The 13795-nt window shown below is 44.3% G+C and overlaps 1 protein-coding gene across 1 annotated transcript in view; it reads right to left on the reverse strand.

Annotated features, from left to right (window-relative positions):
* The window catches only part of LOC134391978 (collagen alpha-1(IV) chain-like), a 185857-nt gene that overhangs the window by 28724 nt on the left and 143338 nt on the right, over positions 1–13795 (reverse strand). Inside the window, exons 34-35 of the mRNA XM_063115900.1 lie at positions 13482–13667; positions 12640–12773 (exon numbers count right to left, since the gene is read on the reverse strand). Coding sequence (XP_062971970.1) covers positions 12640–12773; positions 13482–13667 — 320 coding nt within the window. The remainder of the gene's footprint in view (positions 1–12639; positions 12774–13481; positions 13668–13795) is intronic.

Consider the following 13795-nt stretch of genomic DNA (forward strand, 5'->3'; position numbering starts at 1 on the left):
CAACAGTGAACCGCCCAGAGAGGTCAGGCTATTGGGTGGTATAGAAATGCAATAAATAAAAAAATAAATAAAAAAGATAAAAACAGAGGAAACCAATGTGGCTCCAGAAAAAGCTTAGAGATGACCTGAAAACAAAAAAGGATACATATAGGAAGTGGATGGAAGGCCAGGCTACAAAACAAGAGTACAGACAGGTGGCGCAGAAGTGCCAAAATGGCATCAGGAAGGCTAAAGCTGAGAATGAACTGAGGTTAGCGAGGGATGCTAAGAGAAATAAAAAGGCTTTCTTCAGATACGTGAGTAGTAAAAGACAGAGGAAAGAAATGGTGGTTCAACTGCTTAATGAGGATGGCAAACTGATAACAGATGACAAAGAAAAGGCTGAAGTGCTCAATTTCTACTTTGCCTCAGTCTTCTCCCAAAAGCGGGTCTATGACCCCCCTGTAGAAAGTGAAGCAGAAGTTGAGGGGGCAGGATTGCAGTTTGAGATTGATAAACAAATGGTCAAAGAACACTTAATTTAGGTCTCTCCACCTCCTTGCTCTTACTGAAACCTGGCTTCCTGCCCATGATACTGCCATCTCTGCTGCCCTCTCTCTTGGAGGACTCTCTTTCTCTCACACTAGTCGCCCAGAGGGTCGGGGTGGTGGTGTGGGTCTTTTATTATCTAGTTTGTGCCAGTTCCAGCCTCTTTCCATTCCACCTTCACATTGCTTCTCCTCCTTTGAGGTACATGTGGTGAGGCTCTTCGCTCCATAGCGACTGCGGATTGCAGTTCTGTACCGCCCCCCAGGCTCGTCCTCAAAATTTATCTCTGATTTTGATTCATGGCTGTCCTTTTTCCTCTCTGATAACTGTCCTACTCTTATTTTGGGTGATTTTAATATTCATGTGGATGACCCTCAAGACGCTGCAGCTCTACGATTTCGCTCATTATCTTCCTCTTATGATCTTAATCTTTGGTCTGATGCACCCACACATTCCCTTGGACACTGTCTGGATCTTGTTCTCACTCGGAACTGCTCTGTGTTGGACTTTTCTACTGCTCACTTTCCATTGTCAGATCATCACCTAGTTTCTTTCAATATTACTCATAATCCTCCTCCTTCACGTCCCGCTTCTCGCTCTTGTCGTGACTTGCAATCTATCAATTATGAGGCTTTTTCTCAGTCTCTAGCCTCCTCCCTTCCTTCTGTCTTTTCGGCTGTCTCCTTGGACTCAGCTGTCTCCTTCTTTAATTCCTCCTTATCTTCAACTCTTGATAATCTTGCTCCATCTACAACTCGGATAGTTCGCCCTTCTCAACCCCAACCGTGGCTCACCTCTTCCCTCCGCTACCTTCGCTCTTGTTCCCGGGCAGCTGAACGCCTTTGGCGTAAGACCAGGGACTGGGCGGACTTTGTCCATTACAAATTTGTACTCTCCTCTTTCTCTTCTGCCATTTCATTGGCCAAACAGCAGTACTACTCAACGCTGATCCAGTCAAATGCTAGGCATCCTCAGCGGCTCTTTGCGTCCTTCGATTCTCTTCTGAAGCCTAATCCGCCATCTCTCCCCGCCTCTCTGTCTGCTAATAACTTTGCCTCTTTTTTCAATGCTAAAATCCAAACTATCCGCTCTGATCTGGCCAGCTCTGCTCCTCTTCCAGTTCCTGTTCCTCATCTGTCAGTTCCTCCTGCAAATTTCTCTGCGTTTCCTTCGGTCTCAGCGGATGAGCTGTCTACAATACTGCGCTCTTCGAAGCCTTCCACTTGTTCTCGTGATCCGATTCCTTCTCGCGTCTTTATTAATCTTATTCCTGCTATCCTCCCTTCCTTGCTTCATATTATTAATCTTACTCTGTCCTCTGGTTCATTTCCTTCTGCTTTTAAACATGCTACAGTCTCTCCCATTCTCAAGAAACCTACTCTTGATAGGCTATCTCTGTCTAACTACCGACCTGTCTCTTTGTTGCCGTTTGTTTCAAAGATCCTGGAGCGTGCGGTCTTCTCTCGCTGTCTTGACTTTCTTTCTAGTAACTCTGCTTTGGATTCTTTTCAATCTGGATTCCGTCCTCTGCATTCCACTGAAACAGCCCTTACTAAGATCACCAATGATCTCCTTACTGCCAAGTCTAAAGGCCATTATTCCGTTCTTATTCTCCTTGATCTAACGGCAGCCTTTGACACGGTTGATCATGATCTTCTCTTAGATTCCCTTCATGACCTTGGATTTTGTGGCTCTGTCTATAACTGGTTTGCCTCCTATCTAGCGTGTTTCAGCGTGTTGGCTAATGGCAACTCGTCTTCCTCCTTTCCCCTTTCAGTAGGGGTTCCGCAAGGCTCGGTGCTTGGCCCGTTGTTGTTTTCCTTCTACATATTGCCCTTGGGCAAGCTTATTCAATCTCATGGCCTCCAATATCATCTGTACGCCGATGATACACAATTATATCTGTCATCTCCGGAACTTTCTCCTGATGTTCACGATCGTATCTCGGCATGTCTTTCAGATATCTCAGCTTGGCTGCTTCATCGTCGTTTGAAACTTAATATGGCAAATTGCTTGTTTTTCCTCCTAAACCTTCTCCTCATCTCTCATTCTCTCTTACTGTCAATGATGTTACGCTTACTCCGGTCAAGGAAGCTCGTAGCCTTGGCTTTATATTTGATTCCTCGCTCTCCTTTATTCCTCATATTGAGGCAGTAGCTAAATCTTGTCGTTTTTCCTGTATAATATTCCCAGGATTCGATCATTTTTGTCTGTCTCTTCTGCCAAGACGCTTGTTCATGCACTGGTTATTTCTCGGTTGGACTACTGCAACCTTCTTCTCTCTGGCCTTCCTTCTTCTCACATCAGTCCGTTGGTTTCTGTTCACCACTCTGCCGCAAAGATCATCTTCTTGGCTCGCCGCTCTGACCATGTTACTCCACTTCTGAAATCTCTTCATTGGCTTCCAATTCACTTCAGAATCCAATATAAACTTCTCCTGTTAACCTTCAAAGCTTTTCACAGTCTAGCTCCTTCCTATCTCTCCTCTCTCATCTCACACTATTGCCCCCCTCGTGCTCTTCGCTCCTCTGATGCCATGTTTCTTGCCTGCCCAAGGGCCTCTACTTCCCTTGCTCGGCTTCGTCCATTCTCTTCTGCTGCCCCTTACGCCTGGAATGCTCTTCCAGAACATTTGAGAACTACAAGTTCAATCGCAGCTTTTAAAGCTCAACTAAAAACTTTTCTTTTTCCTAAAGCTTTTAAAACTTGATGTTGTGCGGACTTTATACTGTTAGTTTTACCCTACCCTGTGCCTGCTTACCCTACCCTGTGCCTGTTTGCATTCTCTTCCCCTCACTGTTTTACTATGATTCTATTAGATTGTATGCCTATGCGGCAGGGTATTGCTATTTACTGTTTTACTCTGTACAGCACCATGTACATTTATGGTGCTATATAAATAAATAATAATAATAATAATAATAATAATAATAATAATAATAATAAATCTCCAGGGCCTGATGAACTGCATCCTAGAGTAATGAAGGAGCTAGCGGAAGAACTCTCAGAACCTTTGTCTATTATCTTTGCAAAATCACGGAAGACGGGTGAAGTGCCGGACGACTGGAGGAGGGCTAATGTTGTCCCTATCTTCAAAAAGGGCAAAAAGGAGGAACCTGGGAACTACAGACCGGTCAGTCTGACATCCATCCCTGGGAAAATTCTAGAGCAGATTATAAAGAAGTCAATCTGTAAACACCTTGAAATCATTGCGGTGATCAGTAGAAGCCAACATGGATTTGTCAGGAACAAATCCTGTCAGACTAATTTGATCTCATTTTTTGATCGGGTAACCTCCCTTGTGGACTGTGGGAATGCTGTGGATGTCATATATCTTGACTTCAGCAAAGCTTTTGACAAAGTGCCCCATGATTAACAAACTAGCTAAAAGTGGGCTAGATGGAACAACTATTAGGTGGATTCACAATTGGCTACAGAATTGGACTCAAAGAGTACTTATCAATGGAACCTTCTCAAACTGGGGAGAGGCAACGAGTGGGGTACCGCAGGGCTCAGTCTTGGGCCCAGTGCTCTTCAACATTTTTATTAATGATTTGGACGAGGAGGTGCAGGGAACGCTTGTGAAATTTGCAGATGACACAAAATTGTCCCTGGAAGACAGAAATAAACTTGAAAGTGATCTTGATAGGCTGGAGTGCTGGGCTGAAAACAACAGGATGAAACTTAATAGGGATAAATGCCAAGTTCTACATTTAGGAAATAGAAACCAAATGCACAGTTACAAGATGGGGGATACTTGGCTCAGCAATACTACAAACAAGAAGGATCTTGGAATTGTTGTAGATTGCAAGCTGAATATGAGCCAACAGTGCAATATGGCTGCAAGAAAGGCCAATGCTATTTTGGGCTGCATTAATGGAAGTATAGCTTCCAAATCACGTGAGGTACTGGTTCCTCTCTATTCGGCCCTGGTTAGGCCTCATCTAGAGTATTGCGTCCAGTTCTGGGCATCACAATTCAAAAAGGATGCAAACAAGCTGGAGCGTGTTCAGAGGAGGGCAACCAGGATGATCAGCAGTCTGGAAACAAAGCCCTATGAAGAGAGGCTGAAAGAACTGGGCATGTTTAGCCTGGAGAAGAGAAGATTGAGGGTAGACATGATAGTACTCTTTAAATACTTAAAATGTTGTCACACAGAGCAGGGCCAGGATCTCTTCTCGATCCTCCCAGAGTGCAGGACACGGAATAACGGGCTCAAGTTAAAGGAAGCCAGATTCCAGCTGGACATCAGGAAAAACCTCCTGACTGTTAGAGCAGTATGACAATGGAATCAGTTGCCTGGTGAAGTTGTGGGCTCTCCCACACTAGAGGCCTTCAAGAGGCAGCTGGACAATCATCTGTCAGGGATGCTTTAGGGTGGATTCCTGCATTGAGCAGGGGGTTGGACTCGATGGCCTTGTAGGCCCCTTCCAACTCTGCTATTCTATGATTCTATGATTCTACCCTCGAATTATCTCATTTTGCTTATATAGTGCTTACATAGCATATGAAAACTTGTAAACTTACACCTCTGCTGTAGCGCGTTTGGGGAGATCCGTTGAGGTTCACTCACACGTGTTCTTATCCCCACCCCCCAGATCTTCCTTGTACCCCCTCCTACCGTTTATTGGTTGTTTGAAGTGGAGACAAGGGATTGGGATTTACTTCTCTTGTTACTGAACACCAATGTAGAACATTACATAAGACTGCAGTCAACTCTTTTGCATTCTTCCTCAGTAAATAAATCCCACTGAGTTCAATGGAATGCATTAGAGCCCCTTGGATTGCAGTCTTAATTTTTGCAACTTTAAAAAGAAAAAAAAAAGGGATGGATGGCTGGGGTGGGGGAGCAAAGCGAGGTAGGAAGTGGCCATCTCAACCTCCAGTGTACGGAGGAGGAGACTTCAAATGCAGTGCCAGGACCTCCAATGGCAGAGAAATTGAGAGGCAAATCACAGTTACGGAGAGGATTAAGCCATCCTTTCCTATGTGGGAGCTCCCAATAAAAAATGAACCTCCATTGTTAAAAAAAAGAAAAGAAAAGAAAAAGGTGGGGAGATGCAGGATCCCCCCATGGAGAACGTTTCCATCTCTGCTTCCCTGTTTGTGTTTCCTGCCATCCCCCGCTCAGCTTCACATGCTCAAAGGAATGGAAGATCTGTGTCCTTCCCCCACCAACTCCCATTCAAATAAGAATAAGAGCAACACAAAGTAGGATGGAAAAGGAACAACACGGACATGGGGACACACACACACAGAGAGAGAAAGAGAGATTCAGAAGCAGCCAAAGGACTTCGCTTGAAACTGACTAGTAATTTGGGTGAAACTGACCAGCCTTTGAAGAGCACTGTTCTGGACCTACGGAGGAACATGTTCCTTTGCAGTTAAAAACACACAGATCTAAAGAGTCTCTCTCCCCTCACCTTCCTTTCTTCCCTTGCGGTCCAGTCTACTTGATTTGTATATATGTGGGTGAGGGTTGCTCCAGCCCCCCTTCCCTCCGTTTCTTTCCCCTCCAAGCACAGACCAAGGGGCAGCAGGTCACGTTAGCAGTTGAAATCGACAGGATTTACTTTTGAGTAAAGTAAATCCCATTGAAGATGCACAGTTTCAGATGTTCAAAGGCATGGAAATGTGATCCTAAGTTATCTCTCTCTCTCTCTGTCTCTCTCCCACACACACGTCGCCATTGTAATGTTTCTGAGCGACTGCAAAGTGCATTTCCCATACTACTGAGAAAGGCTCAGCCCTGAAGAACGTCACATCCCTCTCTTATGTCAGCAATACCGCCCCTTGAGAACACGCCCACAGTACAGCACATTGAAAATGGATAAAAAATACACTTGAAATTTCAGCGATGTGCTTTTGCATGCTAGGAAGAACCAGACATTCCCCACACCTTTATAATCCACTATAAAGGGGAAAAGACCCACAATCAAGGCAGGATATAATCACCGAAATCTGAGTCCTTCGCAGCGAAAGCAGACTATAACCCAGGCGTCATTTGAGTCTTTTGCATGGATTTCGCTGCAGCAGCACATTATTTGGCTGGTGGGATGAAGCTCTAAGATATTGAACTATTTATTTATTTATTTATTTATTGTATTTCTATACCACCCAATAGCTGAAGCTCTCTGGGCGGTTTACAAAACTATGGCTGAGAAATACACAGGCCCTGGCTCATCGCATTTCCAAAGAAAATCAGTTTCAGATTGTATGAGCCTAAAGGTCTGTATGTTTTTGTTAAAGGGTCCAGTGGCAGAGAGAAATTGACATTTGGAGCAGAATATAACCCCATACAATTTCTACAGGGCATGTTCTAAGACCTGGACAGCTTCAAAGAATGGGTGTTTTTTTTCTGGTCTATCATTAGTTAAAACTTTGATAGGAGTAACGTAAACCAAATAGAAAAAAATGTGGAAATGATTCAAATACTAAAAGAATTCAAATTGAGACCTGGAGGATGCACTACGTGGGAGAGTGAGGCTTGAATACTAATATTCTAGAATAGATTATGACTTATTTTCTGAGGAATGGTCCCTCAAATATATTAATGCTGAAATTCATACCATTACAATTTCTGACAATGCTCACATTTCAAGCAGAATTAAAATAGGCCTACCTTAATCTAAAATTAAATCCATTCTTGCTAATTACACCAGAGACAAGGTCTATGCAAAAAGACAACCAGGAGCCCTGCTACCAAGACATGGAATGAACAAGCTCCCTGACTGGACTCCGGTTTCCACTTCTGAAATCAGTATAGGGTTATTTCCAAACTCAAGTTGGCCAAAGCACCTGGGAGTGATACATTCCACCCGAGCTGCTCAAGGCCACCATGGAGAGGTGGGCTCTGGTCCGAGCAGACTTATTTACTTGTATTGATCGGACAGAGGATTGGGGGCTTGCCATTATCATCCTGGAATACAAAAAAGGGAAAAGATCGGACTCCTCTAATTACAGGCCAATTAGTCTACTGTGCATCGCCAGCAAGTTGTAAGCCAGACACCTCCTTGAGAAACTTTCAAGCTGGATGGAGGAGGGAAACCTCTCGGAAGATGAGCAGGTAGGCTTTAGACCAGAGCATTCCACTGCTGACCAGGGACTTGTGTTACAACGCCTGGTCGAAAGATTTTTTTCTGTCGCTGGGGGTTGTGGGGGGAGCACTCTGCATGGCCTTCATTGACTCTAAGGCCTTTGCTAGACCAGCCTATATCCAGGGGTGATACCCAGGATCGTCCCTGTGCATCCAGATGATGCACAGGGGATCCCGGGCTCAGGCAGGGATCAACCCTCCCTGGCCCTGGGATATAGGCCTACCCTTTGGCCCCGCTTTTTCCCGCAGTCTTGAGCTGAGCCCAAGACCACGAGCGTGTGGCCTGTTTCTGCAGATTTTCCCAGCTCTGCTCATTGGGGCTAGGGTGGGGGGGAGCAGAGAAATCAAGTTGTTTTTTTAAAAAAACACCACTTGCCTTGCTGCATGTCCTCTCATGCGCAGCCGGCTCTTTAAAAGTTTTTTTTTAAAATGGCAGGTGCAACGGCTCTCTTCTTGAGCTTGTCGCGCCTCATGTGTAAACGAGGGATAGATTTTGCGTTATTCATAACGTGAGGTCTCCCCTTCTCTCTCCCGGATTTTCAATTAGGTCTAGCAAAGGCCTCAATCTGCTTTCAGCCTAATCCCGGGAGACAGGCTATGGCAGGAACTCGAGGCCACTAACATTGATAGGCGATTGCTGATTCTCATTCATAGTCTGTACGATAAAATGTGGCTGCAGGTGAGATGCAACCACACAGACCGTTTGACCAGATCAATTCTTATATCGGTGTTAAACAAGGCTGTGTCTTAGCCCCCAATTTGTTCAACATTTACATCAGCTCCCCGGCTAAAAGGCTTCCTGAAATAAGCTCCCACCCTCCTAAACTGGCAAGTAGACCTTTGAATGTTCTACTTTATGCAGACAATGCGCTGCCGCTGTCTCTGACATGCATTCATTTGAGGGGGTTGTTAAGATTTCTGGACATTTATTGTAAAACTGAGAAGCTGGTGATTAACAATGCCCAAACTAAAGTCTTAGTTTTCACTTGAAAACGGAGCAAACATCGCTGGAAGATAAAAGGGCACCCAATCGAGCAGGTTAAATCTTACAAATATCTGGGAGTAATTTTGCAGTACATCTGGCTCATGGAGGACACAAATCTCTAAAGCCATTGCAAACGCACAGACGGGTGCTCATCTCCTATTTCTAGGCCAAAGGAGGTCAGTGCATACCCTCAGCCTTACAAGTCTTCACTGCCAAGGCATTGACACAATTGCTATATGGTGCACAACTGTGTGGTTACAGTAATTTTGCCGCTATGGAATCCACCCAAACAAAACTCCTGAGAAATATTCTCAGTCTTCCGAGCTGTGTGCCTAACGTGCTCCTATGTCTTGAGACAGGCCAAATGTTGGTGGAATCCCAGGTTTGGATGTAAATCTTTGGCTAAAAATAATATTCACCCCTCAAGGTTTAGCCCTCTTGACTTTAACTGATATATTCCAGTCAAAGTGGAAAAGGGCTGTAGACGAGAAAGTGCATAATTTGGGTTTCTCGCGAAATGCCATCCTGGCCCTGGGCCATACAAAAGCCAAAGGGGAGAGAGATGCCAGCGTATCAGGAACAAGGAGCTACAAGATCGTTGTAACAGCTGCTACCCTACACTCTGAGTTTGGAGACAGGGGCAGGCTTTTCTTTACTTGTGACCTACTTGACTATTTTACCTATCCCAAAATATAGGGAAATCTTTACACTAGCCAAGTTTAATGTGCTACTTTCAGCACTGTTGGAAGGAAGATACAATAGTACCCTCATATTGTGAGCGTTTATGCCCCTGCGAAGTTGGTGTGGTGGAGACTTAGGAATTTATTGCATTTGTACAAGGAAATAAAGCTGCTTTTTGAAACTGCCCTGAGGAAGGACCCCGTTTTTTGGAGTCCGAAACGCGTTGGCTTGTCTGAATAAACATAATTTCAAGAAAGGCTTATCGAAATAACGTTCTTTAACAACTCCTTTTTTGGTTCCACCCCTTGCCGTTTGGCTTCTCTCGGAGGCTATAGGCCACATACTGCTGTGTTGTTCCTTCTATCCTGGTTTTCGGCATATTTTTATTACCCCATTTTTTTACAAAGAATACCTGGGAAATCTGATGTGTTTTATACAGACTATCTCCTGGCCGATGAGAATCCAGAGGTAACTACTAAGATCCTGCTTGTTGGTGTGGGATGATGTTGAGAATGTTTTAACATGTTAAACTTATTATTACTATAAATGGAACATGTGCAATTTTCTTTTTATTATTCAGTTTTATATTTTAACTAGCTGATATACCTGGGGCTGCTCAGGCCCCCTAAGATATATGCCTGTGAGGTAATCACCTTAAAGTAGCCAGTGCTAAGCCTTTGAGTTGATTTATTTATTTATTTATTACACTTATATACCGCCCCCATAGCCAGAGCTCTCTGGGCGGTTTACTGTTTACTGTTAAACAAATTAAATTCAGTTTTTTTCTCCTCTCTCATCCTCATGACAACCCAATAAGGTAGGCCAGTTCTAGGTTTGTGAGGTAACTTTCAAACGAATTAAATTTGTTTCTTTTCTCTCTCCCTCCTGATGCAGGCCAGGGCCACTTTGAAGCTGCAGCTCTTCATGGCCTGCTCAACCATCTTCTGCTCAGGGCTCTTGGCAGGCACCAGGAAGCCTCCAAGGGTGGCTGGGTCAAAGGCCTGCGCCTGCCTCAGCCTGCGCTTCTCACCCATCAAGTGCTCTAGCAGGAGGATATACTGAAGTGCCGGGGCTGGCCTGGGCTCTTGCCCCCCTTTGTTGGCCCTACTCGGGCCTGAGGAAGAAGCTGCCACCAAGACTTTCCTTGTCCCCACAGAAAATGAAAACTACAACTCTTGTCATGCCTTTTGCCACAGTGTCCGACTTGCCCAATGGGAGTCCTGCCACATAGGCTCATGGGAAGTGAACTCTGGCCGAGCCAATCCACGCTGAATTGGGCAAGTGGTGCCCATAGGTAGGCTGTGAGGGAGCTGGCCAGCTGACTCACTGACTGACAGTTAGCTTGGCCATTGAGCTGCTGGCCCTAGGCGCTCTCCCTTCAGGCCCAGGATGATGAGCCACTTCCAGATGATGGCTGCCAAAGCCCCGTAAATCTTGACTACCAGCCAAGGTATGCTGGGAGTATTATTATTATTATTATTATTATTATTATTATTATTATTATTATTATATTTATTTGTATCCCGCCTTTTGCCCAATGCTGGGCCTCAAGGGGGCCTTACAAAGTTTAAAATATACATGGAGGGGGGAGGGAAACAAAACCATAAACAATTAAAAAATACACAACAAAATTATGACATTAACATAGATGGAGGGCTGGATTATTCTCCAAAGGCCTGCTTGAACAAAAAAGTTTTAGCCTGCTTCCGAAAGCCCATCAAGGAGGGAGCCAGCCTAGCTTCCCCAGGAAGAGAGTTCCAGAGCACCGGAGCAGCCACCGAGAAGGCCCTCTCCCACGTTCCCACCAAGCGTGCCTGTGAAGAAGGTGGGACTGAAAGAAGGGCTTCTCCAGAAGATCTCGAAGCACGGGCAGGCTCATAAGGGAGAATACGTTCTTTCAAATAACCTGGACCCGAACCATGTAGGCATAAGCCTAGGTCCCTGAATAATGTGTTAATCTTTGAACACCATCTGAGATGTGGTGGGAAACAACTGGAGAGCGGGCCTTCTTAGTTGTGGCACCCGCTTGTGGATTTCTTTTTCCCAAGCAGGCTTGCCTAGTGACTGCTTTAATGGCTTTCTAGTGCCACGTGAACCTTTTTTCTTTTTTAGTTTCCAAGGCCTTTTAACGTGATAAGATTTTTTTTTGCTGAATTTACTTTCTGTTATAACATTACAAAGACAGATGCAGGAATTACTGAATAAAGTTTATGACTTTTATGTAAAAGCCTGAATATATCATTGAAACAGAAGAGTGAATGGAGGAATGGCTGATGGCTGAGGCTAGAAGGGGATTGTGAGTCAAGTTAGTGGCAGTTGGAGAAAGTCAGGTAGAAAGAGAACAAAGACAGCTAATGAGAGATCAGGAAAGTGGGAGCTGAGTCAGGATTGAGAGATAGTGACCTGGTTTGCACATAGTGACCTGGCTTGCTAACCCATGGTTTATTTAAAATCAGCATCTATATGTCAGTACTACACATCCCAGCATGCCTTTGGTGGTCCGCAGGTGCCTGTGTCCTCTGGGAGGCAGGTCCCTCCTCACATTGCTGATGCTGCTCCTCAATCAGTGGATGTGCTCACCTCCAGCCAAGTCCTGCTGGGACTGCCTCGGCCTGCACTTCTTGCCCGCCAAAGGCTCCATCAGGAGCCTGTACTGAAGGACTGGGGTAGGGCAGGGCACTTGCTCCCCTTGTCAGGCCTGTTCATGGGCATGCACAGAGTGCCTCCCCTTCCTCCCTCTCTCCCTCTTAACAGTGAAAACCGTACACATGCTTCCCCCAGATTCTGAGAAAACAGTGATATCAGGATGGGGTGCCTTTGAGCATGATCAGAGTGTGGGCTTTCAAAGTCACACTGTTGTATCTAGTTATGATTTTAAAACCATGCACGGTGGGTGGGAAGAAGCACCGCAAATGGGCACAGCCCATTTATGTGGAATTGGGTTGCCTGCTAGAGAGCGACCTTAGGAGTCTGGGTTGTGAAGGGAATGCAGCAGCCAGCCAGCCATGCACTCACACTGGCCACCAAAGGCCAGTAAGTCTGGCCTCCCTCCCAAGGCATGATGGAAGGTGTAGGTATAAGCCTAAGGTTTTTTTTAATTAAATTCTTTAAAAATACTTAACACCCAAATGTTCTTATTTTTAGATTTTTCTGGAACATTGTACTGCCAGATCTATCAGCATACCAAATTTAAAGTTTCTAACTCATCTGGAAGTGGTTAACTATTAGGTAGAGATTACTAATAGGTAGAGATTAACTATTGTAGCTTTTATATCATTGTATTTACAGTGTTACTCTATTCTGTTGATCTTGTGACTGTAAATCCCAAATGTTTCTAAAATTAACTCACAGGGATTCCTTGAGATCCCTGGGCACCTTTGAGTCCAGGTCTTCCAGATGGTCCTGGCCAACCTGGGCTTCCTTTTTCTCCTTTTTCTCCCGATAATCCTGGAATACCTGGAGATCCCTGTGGCCCAGGAAGCCCTAAAATGGAAATGGAAAAATGATTCACTGGCAGTAAATTTTTTTTGGAAGAGTCTTGACAAAGAATGCCTGGCTATGGCTCATTCTCATCCTCAATAAAATCAAAGGAAAGCTCAGGAGCAATGATAATGCTTCAAATATGGAAATGGGCTTTCGCAATTCTACTTCATGAGTCTTGTGGAACCTGGAAGCAGCAGCATTGAGATATACTACCATCTTCCAACAGTTATGGTAATTGACATTATTTGGGAAACAAAATATACCAAATTTTGTTTAATGAAACCATTACACTGTAGTTTTTGCAATCATAATGCCCAACACCAACAATGTTTCTATTTCAGGAGCTGGCCAGTATCAAAACCTGAAAAATATTTCACTCAAAAAATGTTGCTGTTGTATTTATTTAATATAAACTGCTGGATGGGCAATATAGAAGTATTTTAATAAATATAATAAATAAATATTTCTTCAGTCTCTGTTATTCATTTATTTGTAGTAAACAAAACATGCTTTCTTTTATTTCATATGACAGTAAGGAACAATGATCAGTTTGATTTAATAATACTTATAATACATATAATGTAATACTTACAAAGAGCCTGGATGATGCAGTCAGGCTAATTTAAAAATAAGTATTACAATTGACAGTAACTATACTGTTTGGTAAGTTCGTGTAAAATTATCTAAATAATCTACAAATACCCTTACCTTGCAGCCCAGGTCGACCTTGGGGTCCCCGATCACCCTTAGGTCCCTCCCCAAGTCTGCCCGGTAATCCAGGAACACCTGGTTGGCCTGGTGGACCTTGTGGACCAACGAATCCTGATTCTCCTTTTGCACCTGGAATCCCTGGACTTCCTGGGGATCCTGGGAAGCCCACATCTCCTTTTGAACCTAAGATTGAAAATGACCGACTTTGTGTTTAGATAAAATATGACCAGAGTTAAGCAAAACTTGATAGCTATGTTCATAGAATCATAGAATAGCAGAGTTGGAAGGGGCCTACAAGGCCATCGAGTCCA

This window comes from Elgaria multicarinata, chromosome 2 (assembly GCF_023053635.1).
Source record: "Elgaria multicarinata webbii isolate HBS135686 ecotype San Diego chromosome 2, rElgMul1.1.pri, whole genome shotgun sequence".
Lineage (NCBI taxonomy): Eukaryota > Metazoa > Chordata > Lepidosauria > Squamata > Anguidae > Elgaria > Elgaria multicarinata.